At 40.3% G+C, this 20,977-nt stretch overlaps 3 protein-coding genes across 9 annotated transcripts; 2 read left to right on the plus strand and 1 right to left on the minus strand.

Annotated features, from left to right (window-relative positions):
• The first annotated feature begins 1,919 nt into the window (after positions 1-1,919).
• On the plus strand, positions 1,920-6,859 carry LOC129845421 (translocon-associated protein subunit alpha-like). 2 transcript variants are annotated; one of them, XM_055913346.1, is made up of 9 exons: positions 1,920-2,064; positions 3,033-3,151; positions 3,256-3,349; positions 3,499-3,626; positions 5,337-5,471; positions 5,633-5,709; positions 5,890-5,968; positions 6,104-6,197; positions 6,428-6,859. In XM_055913346.1, exons 1-9 carry the CDS (start codon positions 1,995-1,997, stop codon positions 6,496-6,498), a joined length of 867 nt encoding a protein of 288 aa, XP_055769321.1. In that variant the 5' UTR covers positions 1,920-1,994; the 3' UTR covers positions 6,499-6,859. The 2 variants fall into 2 exon arrangements, with proteins under 2 accessions (XP_055769321.1, XP_055769327.1); XM_055913352.1 differs by lacking the exon at positions 1,920-2,064 and having other exon boundaries at positions 3,070-3,151; positions 3,246-3,349.
• A 664-nt stretch (positions 6,860-7,523) lies between these two features.
• LOC129845464 (neuritin-like) lies at positions 7,524-12,187 on the plus strand. Its single transcript, XM_055913413.1, has 4 exons — positions 7,524-7,628; positions 7,806-7,895; positions 9,276-9,426; positions 11,833-12,187. Exons 2-4 carry the CDS (start codon positions 7,844-7,846, stop codon positions 12,065-12,067), a joined length of 438 nt encoding a protein of 145 aa, XP_055769388.1. The 5' UTR covers positions 7,524-7,628; positions 7,806-7,843; the 3' UTR covers positions 12,068-12,187.
• Positions 12,188-15,813: 3,626 nt separating this feature from the next.
• On the minus strand, positions 15,814-20,943 carry LOC129845436 (protein SYS1 homolog). Of its 6 annotated transcripts, none has more exons than XM_055913390.1 (4): positions 20,857-20,943; positions 19,650-19,906; positions 19,488-19,555; positions 15,814-17,856 (listed from the first exon to the last, which is right to left on the minus strand). In XM_055913390.1, exons 2-4 carry the CDS (start codon positions 19,809-19,811, stop codon positions 17,616-17,618), a joined length of 471 nt encoding a protein of 156 aa, XP_055769365.1. In that variant the 5' UTR covers positions 19,812-19,906; positions 20,857-20,943; the 3' UTR covers positions 15,814-17,615. The 6 variants fall into 6 exon arrangements, 5 of the variants coding, with proteins under 5 accessions (XP_055769365.1, XP_055769357.1, XP_055769348.1 ...); XM_055913382.1 differs by having other exon boundaries at positions 20,720-20,912; XM_055913373.1 differs by having other exon boundaries at positions 20,358-20,912.
• Positions 20,944-20,977: the final 34 nt, after the last annotated feature.

Here is a 20,977-nt window from a genome sequence, read left to right on the forward strand (position 1 = left end):
TTGACGAGGGGGCGGAGTCAGCTCCAATCATCAATTAGCCTGGGGTCGACCAATCAGCTGGTTGGGGAGGCTTCCAGGAAGCCATCTCCTGAAACACACACACTCAAATACAACACAGAAACTGGGGAACGTAACACCTGCACCCAACTGTTTAAGAATTGGAAACTGTCAAACAGGAAGGATACTGGCCTTGTCGCTGCAGCTTACCCAAAATTACCAGTTAGCTGTGCAAGCTCGTCAGGCCCTGCCAGAACTACAACCACCACTGTCTACTTTGTCTCCTCACCCTGTTAGGACACTCCCATGTTCTGGTCACCTCAAACACTTTTAATCAACCTTGCACACTTAGTTTCATTGGGTATCATAAGGAAAAGTTCAGAGTTGTACATATACGCTTCTAGAGTAGATGACTGTTGTATTACAGTTTGCGTTCCTGTAACTTATTTACGCTTCTGTGTGCTTGTGTCGTGAAAGGCTTGTTAATATATTTTGCAGAATTGTCCACTGTTGATATGCTGTAAATCTGTGAATGACCTTTTAAACATGAACACACATTAAACACTATTTGGCTTCAGCTATTCAAACACAATGTGTGTGTGGCAGCGCCACCCCTAGTCCTAGATATACCAAGAGCCTTATGAAACCCTTTTAAAAAGAAAGAATAACACAATACAAAATAAACAACTATGCAGGTAATGGTGTTTGAGTGTAATTATGTTGGCCATGTTGGAATCAGTGTTGCACACAAAAAAAAAATATTTACACCGGATTTAACGTCCATTAAATGGTACTGTGGCAGCCATATTGGATGTTGGATGCCATATTGGATTTGAGGTTAAATCCATGGTGGCCCCAGAGATAGTCTGTGGTGGTCCCTGACTTAATTACAAGAGTAGGGGCTAAACTTACAAAATCCTTCAAGGAACCTAATTCTGTCTGAGCCCACTTGTTTTCCTTAGAGCCAGTGACAATAGCCACAACATTTAAAAAAACATGTAACTGTATGTATTTTCATTAGGCAGGACCATACAGCACTGAATGAGAGCAAAATTGACTTGGAAAGTTGTCTATTAGTCAGCTACCAAAAAGTAAAGATTACAATCATCATAAATATTCAAGTTTACATTTCTGCCTGTTGTATTTCTGTATATAGAGCTCTGTATTTTCAAGACGCATTAAGACATCCTAATGATTTTTGTTTGTGTGTGTAAGAAAGACAATTGACTACTTGTATTAAAAATAATTGCAATATCAGAGCTTGCAATATTGGGTTACATGAGTGTATGCGGCCCATCATCCCTTCAGCCAGGCATTATTCTGCACTTTCTGAGTTTAGGGCAGGGATCATCAACTAGATTCAGCCGGGGGTTGATTTGTTCTTGAGCGGATGGTCTGGGGGCCGGAACATAATTACAAATCATTTGTAGACCGCAAATTGACCGCAAGAAGCCCAAACAGGTATAATGTTTGACTAAAACATAATCATTTCAAACCTTGCTTACATTTGTATACGATCACGTGTCTCTCGATTGTGCATGGGAATACTTGAGAACAGATTTCTTACATTAAAATAACTTGCAGCTGATTTCCTGGCGTTTTTACAGTCTTTTACGTCCAACAACGAAAATTATACCAACATTTAAAAAAAATAATAATGTTGCTCAGAAAAATCGGGGGGCCATCACACCACCCTGCAGTGGTTTAGGGGCTGTGTCACAATATCTTTCAATCTAACCACTTTTGCAGTCAAATATTTTTACACAACCATCCATTTCATAAATGGGAAGGGTACGGGTTTCTCACAAATGTGTGGGCCTTGCCATTAGCCTAGTACAATAAGGTTGATTCAATCAATTTTCCCCAAAAATTGGTGACATCACCAATACGTGCATAGTATGGGGCGTCTTAAAAACTATCTTATCCCACCCCTTCGCTAACTTTCTCCTTTTTCTGACTGCTGATGTGTAGCAAGCTACAAACTTGACGGCAGCAAAATGTTTCATTTCGGATCAAAAATACTTGTACTTTTCCTCGTGACTTTCCCATGTGGCCAGATGTCTTTCGGTAAGTAATTTACTCTTTCAAATTTGCATTCTTCACTAGCAGTCCAGAGTTCATTGCAATATTGAAAACTTAGCAAAGTTAACATTGACGTGGCATAATGCAGTTTTTCATTCAGTGATAGAAAAAAAATGAATACTGCTTTGTCAGAAAGCTTCATGCTCAATATCCTTGTCTGATAAATTAAGTAAACAAATGCATTTAACACAAATTATAGGAGGAACATAACACTTTGGGAAGCTCTCTCGATATAGGCTAATTGATACCTCGCATGCTTATGCAAATGCATAATTATCATAGATGTAGTTTTGTGGTTTAAGATAATAAGAATACCTTATCTGGAAGAATGAAATTATATTAATTTCCAATACGAAATGTCTCTGACAGGCAATATTGTTGCTCTACACTGGGTTTCCCATCTTCTATGGTGACGTGTCCCAGGATCGCCTTTCCGTTAGTGTTGATACATTCTAAAACCGGTGAAGAGGCCCCTGACTATTACATTGTATCTTTGTCTGTTACATAGTGATCTAATTCATTAAAAAGGCCTACTGCTAAATGATGACCGACTTAACAATTTGCTATCCAAAGTTTTATACAGCATTTTCAAATAATTACCAATCATCAATCATAACATGACCCAGTTTTAGCTTTTAGCCTACACATTCATTGTGAACAGAGTATTATAATACACCATCATAGTATTACACAATGAACGAATAAAGCTCTTCTCATGACCATTTGTATCAATTTACTGCTGTCACTATTTTACATTCATTTGATCCTATGTTTGTTTTTGGTTCAAGTGCAACCAAAGTTTCTCGTCACAACTGTTATCAACTATTATAGTACCCTCTGGCACACAGGTTAAGCGGCTTCGTTCTCAGTTTTTGGCTATTATAACAATTTATTTTACATGTATGTGTTAAAATGGATTCATTGCTAAAGGATTCTTCTCTGTGTTGGGACAGGCCAGGTATCTGCAGAAGAGTCTGCGGAAGACATCGCCCCACATGCAACAGTCGATGAGGAGGAGGAGGAGGAAGAGGAGGATGAGGTGCTGGTGGAGGAAGATCAGGTCCCAGGCTCGGTATGTGACGTTCGAACTGGGATGAAAGCGGCTTCTATTGTCCCTGCCAAATGAATGTAAGTACTATTTTCTCAATTCAGTGCATTTAATCTAGTTTCTCTCAGGAATCAGAAGATGACTTAGATGAAGATGCTGCAGTTGGAGATGTAACCTCTCACCCTGATGCTGACACCACCATCATCTTTGTGACCGGGGAAGGTTAGTCTTCTCTTCCTTTATGGATACTCATATCGTTTTACACTCAGTCATTCTGTGTAAATTAAAGGGAAATATGCAAGACAGCATGGAATGGAATTATTCATTCACATCAATGGTTTAATTTGTATATCATTGTGTCCTCCATCCAGAGTTCCCAGCCAATGAGATTTCGAAGTTCCTGGTGGGTTTCACCAATAAGGGAAGCCAGGATTTCACTGTCCATTCCCTGGAGGCCTCCTTCCGTTACCCTCAGGACTTCCAGTTCTACATCCAGAACGTGAGTCTGGGTTCTGGAACACATGATTACTTGCATGCCTCATCTAAGAAATAGAAAGTCTCCTTGAAAACACATATTATTATGTAACACGTTATACGTTATAATGGGGTTTGTAGTCTGTTTACTTCCAATTTATTATCTAACAATTACTAGAATATAAACTTCTTATAAAGCCTTTACAAACCCAATAACATATGTTACCCATAATAGAGAGCAATAGTAATGTTGTATTTTTGTTGGTACTAACTCCGCCATGATTCGTTGGACAAAGCCTATTGTAAAATTTACATTTGTAGGGTTTTTGGCTAAATTACAAAAATAAGGTCTGTTGTAAACACAGGCTTAGGAGATCTTATACGTTTTGTTCTATGAAATAATCTTCATCAGCTAATGTCACTTTTTGTGAATTTTGAAGCATTTATATAATAAAAAAAGCAGAAAAGGCTTCATAATTCATAAAGGTCATGTTAACCCTTAGCCTACAATTTCTGTGCCCCAGCGGAAATCTAATTAACATTTAAAAAAATCCCCATCAAATCCGTCTGTTTAAGCTAGAGATATCTGTTGTTTTTTTTGCAAGGGCTGCGTCTCAATTCACCACATCCGCCGATATCGCCCTTCCGAATCTGTGGTGAAGGGTGGCAGAGCTAGAGCGGTGTTTGTTAGACCATGAGACATCCCGAAAATCGGTCTTCTCATAAAAATGACTGAACGTTTTGGTCTACAAAGTATTATGACCCCTTTATGGTGATGAGACTCTCATGAACACAATGGTGTTTTCCGTTTTGCTCTAGGACGCCCACAAGCCTCATAAGACTTATCTGAAGGTCCCTGGTACCAGTTTAAAAAATGAATGGAACTACAGTATGGAGATAGTTTACAGCCTAAAATAAGGGGAAAAATATTGTACATAAATTGTTTCCTGATTTTCCTTCTCTCAGATGTAGGACAGACGCATCATAACAAACTTCCTTTAGATGTTTTGTTTTTTACTATCTGTTGTTCCATGTAGTGAATCTATTATTCATTGTGTTTATATTGGCTAATAGCAGTATGCCAAATTCGATGTTTCATCCAATAATTTTTGTAGATTTGTTTTTGTTACCTCAAGGGGTCTTAGAATTCAAAATCAAATAACTAAATCATCCTTGGTATGACCATCTTAAAACAATTCCATATGTTAGCAAATATAGAAAATAAACACCTTGAGTTGGACTCCCCCCCACCTCAGAACAGCCTCAATTCGTCGGGGCGTCGACTCTACAATATGTTGAAAGCATTCCGCAGGGATGCTGGCTCATGTTGACTCCAATGCTACCCACAGTCGTGTCAAGTTGCCTGGATGTCCTTTGGGTGGTGGAGCATGCTTGATACACACGGGAAACTGTTGAGTGTGAAAAACCCAGCATCATTACAGTTCTTGACACAAACTGATGTGCCTCGCACCTACTACCATACCACATACACAATCCATGTATCAATTGTCTCAAGGCTTAAAAATTATTCTTTAACCTGTCTCCTCCCCTTCATCTATATTGATTGAAGTGGGTTTAACAAGTGACATCACCTGGATTCACCTGTTCAGTCTGTCATGGAAATAGAGGGTCATGTTAATGTTTTGTATACTCAGAGAACATGGAATACCCTGTAAAATGCAGTTTTGGGAACTTTCTGCTATTGTTGATCAGAAAAGTAGTTTTTGGTATCTAGTTTACAGCCTTGCCCCTGAGCACTGTAGTCCAGCCCCAGCAGCAGGCCTCCTTTGAGTACTCCTTCATCCCTGCTCAGTCCATGGCTGGTCGTCCCTTCGGCCTGGTCATCCTATTCAACTACCAGGACAGTGAGGTGAGACTAGATTGATTGGTTGATTGATTGATACATTATTATTAGAGTGTCTTGCATCTTCAAGATACCCAGCCCAGGGTTCTTGATTAGATGTTCAGAAATCCCTTGGAATGTATGGCCTGAGGCTGAGGCGCTGATCTTGTGTTTTGACTGTTACGCAGGGCAACGGTTTCCAGACGGCCATTTACAACCAGACCGTCACTATCGTTGAGCTGGAGGAGGGACTGGATGGAGAGACGTAACCATTTCTTTGCATATATCAATTCTATTTTTATACTAGTATTTGGTTAAATTCATTTATGTCAGGTACATTTGTTTAAATATGGTAACAAATGTTATATTGTTTGTCTATACTATTATTTTATTACATTATCCATGAACTGTTAGTATGACACTTTTTGCCTTGTTTCTCCTCCAGAATGTTCATGTACATCTTCCTGACTGGATTAGTTGTCTTGGCGATCTTTGGCATGTACCAGGTGCTGGAGTCTAGGATGGTACGAGTCCTAACATTGTCATCTAAATTGTGATAGTCTAAAATATCTCCAGCTCTTTACATGTGGTGGTGAATGTTACATAAAAAAATATCACCAGGGTAAATTAAGTGATGACCTTTGATCTGTGTTGTGCAGAGGAAGAGGCTCCCAGTGAAGGTGGAGACGGGCACCAGTGGGATGAACGATGTGGACATCAGCTGGATTCCCCAGGAGACCCTCAACATCATGAGTAAGTTGAGCTTTGTCATGAGCTTTGATACTCTGCCATAGCTTTTCCTCCTGAGTGCAGGGAGACAAATTCATACTCTGCTTATGCAACCACTTTTTTGGAACCGGACTTTGGTTGAAAAGGCATCCTATTTTTTTCATCTTGTCTGTGCAAGGATGTATATCAACTCAAATTTCTACATTGACCATCCTCTATCTCTCTCTGTTTCTCTCTTTGTCTCTCTTTTACAGGCAAGGTATCGGCATCCCCTAAAGCCTCCCCGAGGAAACGCACCAAGAGAGCGGCTGGAGTAGATCAATAAATCATTCCATGATGCGGCCATCTTCATATCAATGTCCACCAGGCCCATGTTCAAGGCCCATGCCATCACAAGCTCCAACAACCCAACCAACATCAACCTCTGGGTGGACCTAGTTAGTTACTCAAGAGCTTTTCCGATATACCCCCGATACATAGGCCTACACCAAACGTTCTTGGACTGAAGACAGTGGTGTCATGAATGTGTCCCATTTAGACACCACTCCAGCGGGACATTTTGAGACTGATATGAGACTAAAGACTGAGTAATTGGATCACCATGCCAGATCCATGAAAGATGGGTAAGACGTGGAGTTGTATACCTGCCAAATAAACCGGTAATGCTACACCAAGTATTTCAATCATCTTGTTTTTTTTGTTGTACTTTTTGTAATGAATACATTAATTTCTGAAGTATTACGATATTAAGGGTTTTGTTCTATTTCATTCTGTGCCTCACGACTCCCTCAGTTTGTCTACACAGTCAGGAATTGAGATGGTGTCCTCCAACTTCTTCCAAGGGAAGGTTTTCCTTGTTCATGTCCTACTTTGAAATATCATAAAGCTGCTGTGAAATGCTCGTTGAAGAGAATTTAGAAAGTAAAGGCCACCCACTACCAAGTTACAATGTTAAATGTGAATGATGCAAATGTATTTCAAACATGACTTGTTGTCAGTGTCAGGTTGTTAGTGTCAGGTTACATTTTCTTCCAGACCATATACCACCATAAATGTACCTACAGCACATTGGTGAAATGCTGTAATTGTTTTCAAAAAAAATAAAAGGTAAAAAAATCTGGATAAGAAATGTGTTCACTTTCTTGAAATATTTGCCTTTTTCTTTTCTTCAAGTTGAAGTGATGTTCTTTCATGCCGCAATTTATGATGTTCTGAAATAAGCACATTATTTGGTCTTTTGATTTTGCTCAGTATTATTCTCAGAAGAAAAAGATGACTGGTGTCAGATAAACAGGGAACCGACTGAGGAGACCAAATATGTACCAATGGGCTATTTGTCTGTTTACTGTCAGCAAATGAGAAACATGGGATGGCACTAAACGTATCTCTGGCGCGGAGCGTCCATGAGGTGAGTGAGAGAAGCGCTCGGAGAGGCAGCACGCACGAAAGGGGCAGGTAACGTGACGGTTGTTACATTCGTTTTGATCGAGAATAAACTGCAACTGATTCTGCAAATGTTAATCGCCTCCTGTTAACACATATATGCTGCAACAAGTCATTTATTTTGATTGATTCATTTTACTTCGCTTTGATTTTATCTCAATTTATGAGCGATTTTGTTGGATCCCACAGATGGCGCAAGGCACCCTCCGCTGGGTTTGATATGGGATATGGGATTTACGACGGTGAAGATTTCAAGATTTTGTGCATTTATTGCATTAGGTAAGGCTGGATAAAGTATAATTTTAGATTTATTGGTAGAACAATACTTTTTCGTATTGCACGTTTTATAATATCTTGGATGAAATATGTAATATTTTATCAATTAAGGGTGTAGTCTAAATTTAGATGTTGCATGCAGGGTGAGAATAGAGTTGAATTATTTGACAGTGACGAGCCTTTTTCATATTTGAAGAGGTTATCAATAACTCATCATCCCTCAGGTGTGTGTAGTAGGATAGATTTTGGAGTGCTTGAAAGATCTTTGGCCAAAAATAGACTTGCAGAGTTGTGTTGATGTATAAAGCATGCATTAATGCACAAATGATTGAAAGCAAATGACAACAAATATTTTAAAGTATTGTAGTGTCACTTACCCTACATCTGGCATTCTTGTTAATTTAATAAATGAATCCCATGCATTCACTCAGAACATAAGTATTTATGCAATGTCTACACATATTTCCATGTACATTAATATCCATTCTGATAAATTAAACAATAATTCCTGGTTTTAACTTTTTGAACCTATGCAAGCTGAATCATATTGGTGTACTACAACAATATTCATATTGAACAAATAGTAATATAACCACTGCCTACCTTACATCTAGCAAGGCGTTGCTTTTTGGCAGGGGGCAATGGATTGAATGTGAGACAGCCTACAGTGCAGTGGGACTTGGGAATTGAATAGATTTCTTGAAAATGATCCAGGCAAACCAACAAAATCTAGGAGCAGTTGGTCTTTCTTCAGAATCCCAATATAACCCATTCCCTGATTCATTTCAATGTTTTCTATGCTTTTAAAGCAATTATTTCAAGCTGATGTCCCAGACAGTGGCTATTACAGTGGCCTTTGATACCTTATGCCTGACCCAAAGCAATCAATAAGTGAGTGGGAGAGAGGACAATGACAATCATTCTCACAGGTAGCCTATGCTGATTATATCTAAATCACACTGTCCAAGCAGGCCAAATATCTCCCATGCAAACCTCGTCATTTAAACTACATTGAGAGGCAATTTGGAATGACTGGAAGAAAAACGTATCCTGCCAAATCTCCTAAAGTCCTGGGAGGGATGCTGAGGGCGGATATTCCTCTGTTTCCTCCATTTTAACTCCAAGAACAACATAGAAGGAGGGTGACCTACTTTTGGCATCCTCCCATTTGTTTCAGAAGACACCCTTTGCTTCAAATAGGGAGGTAGATAAATATCTAGATAAAGGTGATACAAGAGCCTATTGTTATTCTATCATGACATAAAACAATTATATTTGGCCTCTGTAAGTGCAATGCCTGAGATGTACAATGAAACTTGTGAGAACAAAGGGGAATTATTTCCTTAATGCATTTGAATGTATTTTTCTTTCTGTGTTTTGCAGTGTCCCTGGCTGTGGCAAGAGTCTCAGCGGCAGATGTGAAGTGTGAGAATATTTACAGGGACTTCTCTGACTGTGTTCTGGAGTTGGGGGAGAGCATGGATAACTACCAAGAGAATGTGACTAGCGAGATGGGAGTGGAAGCTGTGTGCAGGTGAGAGGGGTGTGTGTGTGTGTGTAGGGGCGGACTGGGACAGGGACTGGGACAATTCGGCCCTGACATTTTATCCACACTAGCCCATATCACCCTGCCAATTCAAGAAATACGTTTTTCCATCTAACACGTCCAAGCAGGAATGCATGATTCAATATATTTTTATGTGCAACCTAATCCAGTGACAATTAGACTATAGGCTAGTTGCTATATTCTACTGTCAGAATAGCACTCCAGAATTTCCATTTTTTTTCAATAGAGATGAATTACATTCATCTTTATGTGCACTACCATAGGCTAATTAACTTTGGGTTCAACACCGAAGGAAGTAGAAACTCAAAACACATTAACTAAATCGCTAACTTAATATAATACCTACTGCTAGTAGCCATGTATACTCAGTGGCCAGTTTATTAGGTACACGACCCCGTACACAAAAATGGTTCGCGCCTACAGACAGTGAGTCACGTGGCCGTGGTTTGACACCTGCCTGGGGTCAACAGTACAGCCTGGTGTCGGTGGTATAATGGTGTGGGGAATGTTTTCCTGGCACACGTTAGGTCACTTGATACCAATAGAGCAACATTTGAATGCCACACCTTATAGAATCCATGCCCTGAAGAATTCAGGCTGTTCTGGCGGCAAAGGGGTGTCTGACCAGGTACCTAATAAACTGGTCACTATGTATTTATCTAACAATAAATGTAAAGTCCTAAAAAAATGTGTAGGCTACATGTCTCATAGTTACTAGTTGTGGGCTATGAGACCTTACTATTATAATTTTTTAATAGACCTATGCCCTCGCAATGGCCAGTGCGCATTTCGCGCACACGCAGCTCCATATCACAAAGCCATATCAAATATATTGGTTGTAAAATAGTTGCTATTGAGCTGAATATTGAGAGATGAGAAATAAAAAGTATACGGACAGAAAGCTGAGAACCTCAAGCTTTCAAAGCTGTGTTTTCCCCGCAATTGCATTTAAAATGTTATACCATCAGAACGCCTAGAGGGCGAGGAGAGTGGCTCGCTCATCACAGCAGCAGGCCCCAGCGAGGACACAGGCACAGGGGCAGGGCAGACACTTTCATTACAGGAATCATGAGGAAAATGCTCTTCACTGTTTGACCAAATCATGGTTTTAACTGCGCAAAAAAAATAGATTGTTTGAGTGGGGTGACAATGTAGAATGTGCCCTTTGTAGGCACCCTCTTCATTTTTTTACGATCCATGATCTTGGATGTTGAACTGATGACAGAGTCGGAGCAGGTCTCTTTGCTGATGCCATTTTTGACTTTGAATGTGAGTTTGTTTGACCTCAGCTTAGCTTATCAGAAAACCAGGCTGGCCCATCTTGGTAGGGAGGCTGGATGTTCCCCACTGATCTGCCGAAGGCTCACTATTGATTACTATAACAGAGAACAGGCCCATGGGCTACCGGCCATGTCACCTTTTAATGGTTTAATTTTTATGTAAAAAAAATATATTTTTGAGTGTGTCAATTTCAACTAGCCCACCCAACTAAAAAATGGTCCAGCCCATCTGGCATCTGCCAGAATTGCCAGATGGCCAATCCGCCCCTGTGTGTGCGTATGTGTGTGTGCAATGTACAGCATCCTCTATCCATCTGCACTTACTGTACGTCTGCGTTTGCAGTGCACCAGGATCTCATGGAACCTGATTACTCTTACGACCATAGGCAGATAGAACGTATATAGAACAGCGTCTGTATTTTACCAAGCATTCTCCTTCTGCTTGTGTATATCAGATCTTGTATTGAAATCCAGCGAGGTGTGTACCTTGCGGAAGAACAGTGGAGAGAAGAAAAAGATGCTGTAACCTCCGAGGGAGATAGCAGAAATGAATGGTGCTGAAACACAGCCACTGTACTGAATAATTTATGACTTTGCTGCAGCAGTAATGAAATTCTGAGGCCATCTTGTTTTTTTTGTCATTGTTAATGTGTATTCCATTACTATAGTACAGTATATTACTGCCTAAAGCTTACACAGGCCCTGCCTTTCCTGGGTGAAAAACGTCCCCTTGCAGCGTCAGCTCTTTTTTCTAATCTAATTTCTGTGGCTACAAAATAAAGGAGGGTTGATCTTGCAAAACACAATCATTTACAATATTGCCGGACAGTAGTATAAAAACAATAATTCAAAACAATAATACAACAAAAAATACTCCTATAAGACACCTTCAGCCGTATGTTACAGGAGAGCTTTGAAGCCTTGCATGTTGCGCCGATTATAGTGTCAGATAAATCAAACTAATAACATTCTTGAATCTAATAGATTGTAACCAATAGCATGTTTTCATGTCAAATATGAATGAGGCAGTGTTTGTGTCGGTGGAAAAAGGGCTTTATAAAATACATTTGATTGATGGATCTTTCACCCCTAGCCACTGGGAGGCGTTCCACACGTGTGCCCTGACGGCACTGTCCGGGTGTCAGGAGGAGGTGGGCTCCATCTGGGAGACCCTGAAAGAAGACTCCAGGAAGATCCGCTTCCAGGGCAGCCTCTTCGACCTGTGCAGCCCCAGCTCGGCTCCCAGCCTGCGCTCGCTTCTATCCCCTCTACCCCTGCTGCTCCTAGGCTTGCTGATCCTGGGAAGGCCCATCTGGCCATCCACATAGGTGGGGGATGCCTCCCTCCTCCTTGCTTCCAACCCCATGCACTCTCACATTCCCCGGGGTGGCCGGCTGCATCCTGAGCACATCTGAAAACTGAAGCCAAGGATTGGGGGGGGGGGGGGGGGGGGGTCAGTGAGTAGAGAATGAATATGGATTGGATTAAGGTTAGCACACAGAGCCATGTCTCTATGGAGACGCTATAGACATCTATGGTACTGGGTAATTAGAAGACTATGATATCACAGAGCCATTGATGTCTGTGGAGAGACGGAGGGATACCTATCGCTCTGGGTTACCCACCATAGATGTATATGGCACTAGGTAATTTACAAGGTTATGTTATCAGGGCCTTAGATGTTAATGTCATCATTATTGATGAGTCTGGATAAAAATACACACCCAAGACCCAAGCAATTGTAATGAAAACCTATTACAGTATACGCCTATGAAAAAAGCAATTTTAAAGCAATTGGTCAATTTTGTTGACAATCAAGTGAATTCTTTCAACTTTGACCTTTTGACCCATACACACCAGCCCAATGTTTGGTGTTGCATGGCTGCTATAATGACACCAAAAAGGCATTTTTCCATATTTTTGCTCTTTGGTCATCCTGTTACAGCAGGTGCTGTTAAAGTCAGGCAATGCTGTTAACGGAAAATATCGTTCCTTGCTTTATTATGCACTTTACAGTAAAATGCCTAATTTACTGTTAGTCATTGTGGATAGTTATTCTACCTGAAAATGGTATCTGGTTATGTGAGAATCTTCAGTGTTGTTTTATGAATCTGTCCTGTATGGAAGTCCAAATGTATGGCTGTCAATTCATTTGATATCATTGAGTCCATAACAACTATACACAACTGTACACAGTTCACGTCAAAGCACATTCAACCTTACAATAACACACAGCTTACTGAGTAGAAATAAAGACAATAGACTTTATTATGAAAGCTAAAATATATAGGACTTAAAAGTGGTACTCCAGTCTCCTTTTCACCTCAGTTAACACCTGATTTATTTTTTAAAAAAGGCGCATCTCAATAGATGGTCAAGATATGTCATGACATAGCACAAGTGGGGGGATGGGCCTTTCCTCTTTTGTTCTCTATTGCTCCTCTACTGTTCCTCAAGCAAGGAGGCTGATTACATCACGGAATCCCATCAGACCAACTCCTTAAATGCCCTACTCCTCGAAGTTTGCGGTTGTGTCTAAAAAACACTATTTTGCTCAAAGCATATTTTTTTACCCTTTAGTGTGTGTACTTTACTGTATTTATACTTGGGATATATCTTTTCAACAGTAAACGTTAAAACAATCGCAGGAGGACATCTTTAAGTTAAGGATTCTCCTAGGGCACCACCCTGCATTGTTAGCCCTAATGCCTCAGTGCAATGCAGTATTTGATGTTGTCAACAGCTGCAATATATCATCAAACTGAGTCAATATAAATATGCAATTGAACTCATTAAGTAGTTTTATAGCAATATATTGTAGTGTTAGTGTATAGGTTTTCTGTTACTGTGCTCTAACCAAATAGGAAATTAGGGGTGAATGCTGACTTAGTGCTCAGACTTTTGCGCAAATCTCTCAATCAAAATCTCCACACACTACTTCAGCCCACACAGGATCATTCTTCTTCTTTTCTTTTGTACCTTTCCAACATGATCTATAGTATGGATCTCTCTCTGCATGGTTGTGTCTAGATATTAGGCTAGATATTCAGTTTAGAATCCATTCTCAGGAGACATAATCCTCCGTAAGCATGTTTGTACTGGTTGTCCTCCACACCTAGTCTGTGCTCCTGAATGTGGTAGCATTCTGTCACCCAATCTTTGTGCCTGGTGTCAAGTGTCCATTATTATTTTTGAACAGCAATGAGTTTTGCTATTCTCAAAGCATGAGCAATATGTGTTGTAAACACTTTATGGAGTGACTACTTTCCTTTTCCGTGAGATCGGCAGCTAACAAAAGCATGAAAAAAAGCACATTATTTAAGGGAGATATCATAACCACCAAGTATATTACTATACATGTATGACTGACTGATTATTGAATTACCACAGAGAAAAATACATCTGTAAACACTACAGAATGTAAGAATTCAATATGTCTGTGGTCTTTCAGAGATACCAACTACAGAGTACATTATTTACAAAAAGCCTGTATTAAGTATTGTATTGCAAAGTAATGTGTTTGAAATAAAGTATGAAGTTTGAAATATGACATTCTGTTTATACATGCATGATCACACAGAGGGGATCTACTACTTCAAGATCACTCGCTGTTTCTCAGATACTCTGTATACTTTCCATCACAATCATAGAGAACAGATAGATTCTAGGCACCGAGAGTTTTTGTTGATACGATGTCACTCCTCTGCTTCCCCACACATTTCTTTTTTTAGTCATTCCGTGGCTAGGTGCTAATAATGAGGACTGGATCCAGTACATAACAGCCCAGCCGCCAATCAGCCGCTCGTTAGTAGGCTCCCATCTGTTCTCCCCCACCTGGCCACAAAGAGAGCAGAGAGGGAGTAGGGGAAGAGGCAGAGGGTCCAGCAGGGCTCAGGGCCCCCGGGGCTCCCCCATGGGAGGCTAACATCCATGTGTGGTGGTAGTTAAGCCCCTCATTATGTTGCCTCCTCCGTCGCTGACATTTCTTCAATCCAGTGTACATCTCCCACATTACAATGCACACAATCACTTTTTTTGTGTGTCAACGTTAGTAGATATAAGTAGGCTTTTATTGCATGTTACAGTATGTATCTTCTTCCTGCACTGTCAAGTAATGTGCTGGTGGATAGAAATCGGATGACGACTAACGACTGAATATTCAGATCTATGTTATTGATGAAAAGTATAAAAAATCTTAACATTGGTTCCAGTGATGGAAGAAGTATAAACTATTGCATTGCACTTACTTACAGAGACATTTTTCAAAGTCTAAGAAAATTAGACGATCCATGACTTTCCTTTGTGCTTATCGTCTACTGGTCTAATGGGTCCTCAGATCCTCAAAAAGTTCTACAGCTGCACTGGTTGCATCACAGCCTGGTATGGCAACTGCTCGGCCTCCGACCACAAGGCTCTACAGGTAGTGCGTACGGCCCAGTACATCACTGGGGCCAAGCTTCCTGACATCCAGGACCTCTTTACCAGGCGGTGTCAAAGGAAGGCCTCGTGAAGCTGGTTGAGAGAATGCCAAGAGTATGCAAAGCTGTCATCAAGCCAAAGGGTGGCTACTTTTGAAGAATCTCAAATATAAAATATATTTTGATTTGTTTAACACTTTTTTGGTTACTACATGATTCCATGTGTTATTTCATAGTTCTGATGTCTTCACTATTAGTCTACAATGTAGAAAATAGTAAAAATAAAGAAAAACCCTTGAATGAGTAGGTATGTCCAAACTTTTGACCGGTGCTGTACATATTACCTCAATGACCTCGACTAATTTGTACCCCCCCACATTGACTCGGTACAGGTGCACCTTGTATATAGCCTCGTTATTGTTATTTTATTGTTACTGTAAAAAATATATATACTTTTGTTTATTTAGTAAATATTTTCTTAACTCTTTATTTTTCTTAAAACTGCATTGTTGGTTAAGGGCTTCTAAGTAAGCATTCCATGGTAATGTCTACACCTGTTGTATTCTGCGCATGTGACAAATAAAATGTGATTTGAATAGATTAAATCCACAACAAGAGCCAACTTTCAACAAATGCATTTACAATACTGCAGGCAATTACAGTTTCATTAGCTTTATTACATAAATGGCTTAAAATATATATTTTTAAACAAGTTGTGGTTTCAAATCTGAGAAAAACCATCCCAGGAAAATCTGTGATGTGAAGAGAAGCACTCTTTGTCGTGACAATAAAACAAAAATAAAGGATTTGGTCTTAAAGGGCAACTCCGCCACTTTTCAACATCATATTAATTATCTCCAGCACCAATCCAGTATCTACATCTGTGAATACTGTGTAGGTTAAAACGTTTTTTTTAACAGTGATTTTTAAACTTTGACATTCGAGGTGAAGTGGGGTGCAAGAAAACACCCTCCCTCTTGCTTACTTTTAATCGTACCATGTGATGTCAGAGAGAAGCATTTTGTAGGACCTTTTTTCTAATCGTTTAAACCACAGATCGCTTTCACATATGTAGACAATGGTACTGGAGAAAATGAATATGAGGTTGAAAAGTGGCAGAGTTTCCCTTCAAGACTTCTAACGATCAAACTTACTAAGAGTTCAAATACTTGGTGATATAAAACCCCTTAGCACCGACGCTAGAGGAGAAAGTTGGTGTAGAAACATTACACTGCATAGTCCTGATTTCCACCGCAATTAAAATTAAACCTCTGATCTCACAGAAGTTCCAAATTAAGATCCACAAATGTGAAAGGTCCCTAGATAGACATAGCCTAGGTTATTTTTTTGTGAAAATAGTTTTCAGACAATGAGAAGGAAAGAGAAAGTGTGTTGAAAACCAGCGGACAACCATTTACGTTTAAATTTACCATAGACTAGCCACGGCACCAGCGAGCACAGTCAGGCACACACACAGTGACAGCATCCTGTCATAACACAGCTGGTGGCTGACAGACCCTCCCCAGAGGGACCATCTGCTCTCCACAGCATCCCATCATATACACGCAACACTTTAAAACCAATAGCATCGTGCTGAGCGAGGAATGATTATCAGATACTCGCTGCTCCCGAAACACTACAGAATGTAAGAATTCAATATGTATGTGGTCTTTCAGAGATACCAACTACAGAGTACATTATTTACAAAAAGCCTGTATTAAGTGTTGTATTTCAATATTTAATTGCTGCTCCCGTAACATGGCTCAGTAGGCCTACTTCCATGTGCTTTCTTGTCATGTTAACTTCCTAACGTTGATTGTATGGTTGAGCTTTGCTGATTCCGTTCACCCCTCAAGCTCACATACTTTAATGAGGAATAAAATAGAACTCCATATTTGGTGATCTGTTCTTTACATGTATGACTAGTTTGTTATTGTACCATGTCCAATGTTTATCATTCAACTGGCTCAACTAAAGCTGCACTTTTTTCTCTCTCAACTTGATAGGACATAACCGAAAAGCATGTGCATGACAACCATTTCTCTACATTCATCGTGTGATAATATCATAATTTAATACAATTATGAAACCATTCAGATCTTTGTAACACTTTGTAACTAAACTCTGCTTCAAACGGTCTCAAAGAGAGTGGTATCTTAGTCAGTGGTTCAAGGAAGAAGTTAGCATTCACTCTTAGATGTGTAGTACATGTGTACAAATAAATACAGCAACCAGAACCAATTCAGGTTATCTCCAAGTCCTTGAATCCATTGAGAGGTGTGCAATCTTCCAACTCTGAGCATCAATGTCTCTAGAAACAATTACTGTGTTACTGCAGCTCACTTCCCAGTCCCACCAAGTTTTTGGGCACAAATGTCATACCCCACATCATACTGGACAGATAACTGTAGGTGAACAGTTCACAGGGGGTAAGTCAATGTCACAGAGTGGGGTCAGGTCAGAGGTTAGACTTAGGTCCACTGTTGACTGGGATGGCCCTGAGCTCAGTCCGCATGCACAGGTACTCTCCAATCACGGCCATCAGAGCCATGCAGGCCACGTTGACCAGCCACCAGGACAGGGCTGCCGGGAGGTGGGCGTTGTAGATCCAACAGCCTATCATGTGGAAGAAGTGCACAGTGACGGTGAAGTCCAGACACTGCTTCCCTCGGCGGATGAAGAACCACAGGCCCAGGGCACTGACGAAACAGGGAGACAGATGCACGATGAAGGACAACATGACTCAAAACAGGTTGATCTTTCAATTGAAGTGCGTGTGTAAATAAATTTTAAAAAGTGTTTTATTAATAGCTCATAGTTAGGTAAAATTACCAAACATTAAAGGGATACTTCGGAATTTTGACAGAGGCCCTTTTTCTACTTCCCGAGTCAGATGAACTCATGGATACCATTTGTATGTCTCTGTGTCCAGTGTGAAGGCAGTTAGAGGTAGTTTCGCGAGCCAATGCTATCTAGCATTAGCGCAATGACTGGAAGTCTACAGTATGTAGTAGCATGCTTCCAGTCATTGCGCTAACACTAGTTAGCAATTGCTCTAGCGCTAGTTAGCAACTTCCTTCAAACTGCACGCAGAGACATAAAAATGGTATCGACAACTTCATCTGACTCTTGGGAAGTAGATAAAGTATCCCTTTAAGATTGTAGTCTATTATAGAGCATAATGGATTATTGACCTCATAATAAGCCAGCATTTCATAAATGGTACATGACTGGACTTCTTCATACCAAACTGTTGAGTGAACATGTAGCACTCAGATTTAAGCTAGGGAGCCCAATCAAAACGCATATTTTGACCAATGGGTAAAATAATGTTAATTGTGTAGATACTTCTCTAAGAAAACAAAATGGTCCAAACCTCATGTCTCTATCATAAAAAGTTATTGGAGTTTTTACCCTTGTAGGATGGCCAACATTAGGGTGACTAAATCAATTGAGACTAGACAAATAAATGGTAAAAAATCTGGAAAATAGCATTGCGTCACCTAGGCTGGACGCTGTGCGACAGGCTCACCGTTGAATTAATCTTTCTTCTCAAATCCGGAGGACGTAAAACAATTCAAAGGTAAGATAGATATCTATTTTGAGACAAGACATGTAGTATTTTTATATTTTAGTAGACATTTTCATATTCATGAGAAATTCCTGTTCTTTTAAGAAGATTTGTCACAAAATCTCTGTGAAATGTCAATGAAGCACTGAGCGTACCGCAAGTTCTTTATTTTCAAAGCCTTTTACATTTAATTCAGCACGTCATGTTAATTTAGCTTTTTGCGACCAACGGAAACAACTTTGCAGATGACCACAACAACATGTAAAATCCTCAAAAAGTCCCTGCGAGAAAGTGCACCGCTCTGTCAAAAAAGCTCCAATGTGTTAATAACTTACGAAATCTGACTTTTTGGATATAATGTTAATGATATGTTAGAGAAGGACTCCACGGAACAATTCAGAACATTAATAATCATATTAATCTTGGTAAAATGCATTTTATAACATAAGGAAGTGAAATTTCATCACCAAATCTCACTTTCACCCAGAGTGGTTGGACAACATGGAAGTCTTGGCATTCATAACTTCTTGCACTGTGAGGAGCAGAGCTACTGCCAAGGAAGGGAGTTTGTGTTTATACACGACATACCGCCCTCACCTAGCATCATCCAATCATGTCAATGTGGAACTATACGGAGCCTTCCGCATTGTCGCAACGCAGACTTTGATTTGGCCTCCGCAGTCCCTCCGAGACTCCCATTTGCGTCACATGTACGGAGTCGTATCAAGTATAAATCGGCTTTTAGGCCCATTCACTTACCAGGTAAGCGAGTTCAAGATGAATGCCATCATTGAGAGCCTGCCCTGCATTGTTGCAAAACCAAGAACCTGCAAGCATAGAGCCATGTTATGAATCAGTCCACTGTCAACTCAAAAGACAATAAATAGAAAACCATCTAGGACACATTTCATGAGGACACACCTCATAACTGAAGATCTGGTCCAGCGATCTGTTGGTTTGTACGAGACTGTCCACTCCAGCCAACCACAGACCCAGAAAGCTGTAGTAGATGCATTGCATCAACACAATCTGGGACAAGATGAGGACCGGGTCCCAGATGTAGCTGCGGAAATGACTGCCCATTCCAACGCTTAAGGAGGGGACACAGGGAACCCCGAGCAGCTGAAAATGAGTGCAAGGCTACTCCTCTGATGTATAGGGAGTCAGTGACGCAAGACCTGGAATGAAATGGCAGACATTTCACAGATCCATTTCAATTGAGTTAGCTAGCTAGTACATGACGACCTAGCTAACTAGCTATTAGCTGTTATAAGCATTATTCTAGTTGTCTAGTTAGGCTAACAACATTGCTAGGCTTACTTGCCAACGAACTAGCTAACTAAGTGACAAACTCATGTTTTACATGTCCTCTTGTAAAAAAAACAATTCTAGCAACTTGATAGCTGACCGACATTGGCTGACTGGCTTGCTAGCAGTACGTCAACAACTGGTTGATAGCTTCTTAGCTAGCTTTCCGGAAGATACCGACCCTACCATTTCGCTTGTTTACGCTGATTGAGCTGCACTGAGGTCGGAACGCAATCATCATTAAGACACCTTTGGAGCTGGCGAGAGATATGAGTTGGAAAACGTACCGCAATACAGGGATGACATATACTATGTACTTACTCAATGTGACGATTTCACACTGCTCCATCGAGAAGATCTAAATACTGCTCTTTTCCCCCCAGAATACAGCCCTTTTCGTCATCATGCTAGCTACCGGTAGCCATTATGGAATGGCATGTTGTGTTGAACAACACAGGAACACTAATAGTATTTCAATCTTCTCCGTGGAGCAGTGCGGATAAGGTACCATTTGGAGTACAGTGGCATATCATATCCTTGCATTGAGGTACGTTTTCCGAAATCATATCTTGCGCTGGCTCAATTGTGTCATAATGTTACCACGATGGCTTTCCGAGCTCAGTGTAAACAAGCTTAACCGTAGGGTCGGTATCTTCTGCCTGGCAACCTAGCTAGCTACCTACCAAACATAATTAGCTGGCTTGTTAGCAGTAGGTATTATTGACTTTACAAAGCGTCGCCTAATTTTACTGATAGTCAATATCGAGTTGGAGTGTTAGGTAGTGAGATATCCAAAAGTACAACAGACATTAAATCCCACCATAAAGCTACGCGATAACGTGGAGCTGATGACGAATAACAGAAAACAGCAACACAATCGACCCGGAAGAGATGTTCCTCTATAAACTTAATTTCACAAGAAAAGTATGTTGTATCTGGAA

The sequence above is a fragment of the Salvelinus fontinalis genome, chromosome 3, assembly GCF_029448725.1.
Source record: "Salvelinus fontinalis isolate EN_2023a chromosome 3, ASM2944872v1, whole genome shotgun sequence".
NCBI classification, from domain to species: Eukaryota; Metazoa; Chordata; class Actinopteri; order Salmoniformes; family Salmonidae; genus Salvelinus; species Salvelinus fontinalis.

What these genes read in the sequence shown, in the direction of transcription:
- LOC129845436 (XM_055913390.1), bottom strand. Translation starts at nt 19,811, where the DNA reads ATGGGCAGTCATTTCCGCAGCTACATCTGGGACCCGGTCCTCATCTTG. An exon ending in ACCAGATCTTCAGTTATGAG is followed by an intron (nt 19,556 to 19,649) that starts GTGTGTCCTCAT and finishes CTATGCTTGCAG; the next exon opens with GTTCTTGGTTTTGCAACAAT. An exon ending in ATCTTGAACTCGCTTACCTG is followed by an intron (nt 17,857 to 19,487) that starts GTAAGTGAATGG and finishes CTGTTTCGTCAG; the next exon opens with TGCCCTGGGCCTGTGGTTCT.
- LOC129845464 (XM_055913413.1), top strand. Translation starts at nt 7,844, where the DNA reads ATGGGATTTACGACGGTGAAGATTTCAAGATTTTGTGCATTTATTGCA. An exon ending in TTGTGCATTTATTGCATTAG is followed by an intron (nt 7,896 to 9,275) that starts GTAAGGCTGGAT and finishes TGTGTTTTGCAG; the next exon opens with TGTCCCTGGCTGTGGCAAGA. An exon ending in GGAGTGGAAGCTGTGTGCAG is followed by an intron (nt 9,427 to 11,832) that starts GTGAGAGGGGTG and finishes TTTCACCCCTAG; the next exon opens with CCACTGGGAGGCGTTCCACA.
- LOC129845421 (XM_055913346.1), top strand. Translation starts at nt 1,995, where the DNA reads ATGTTTCATTTCGGATCAAAAATACTTGTACTTTTCCTCGTGACTTTC. An exon ending in ATGTGGCCAGATGTCTTTCG is followed by an intron (nt 2,065 to 3,032) that starts GTAAGTAATTTA and finishes GTGTTGGGACAG; the next exon opens with GCCAGGTATCTGCAGAAGAG. An exon ending in TCAACTACCAGGACAGTGAG is followed by an intron (nt 5,472 to 5,632) that starts GTGAGACTAGAT and finishes ACTGTTACGCAG; the next exon opens with GGCAACGGTTTCCAGACGGC.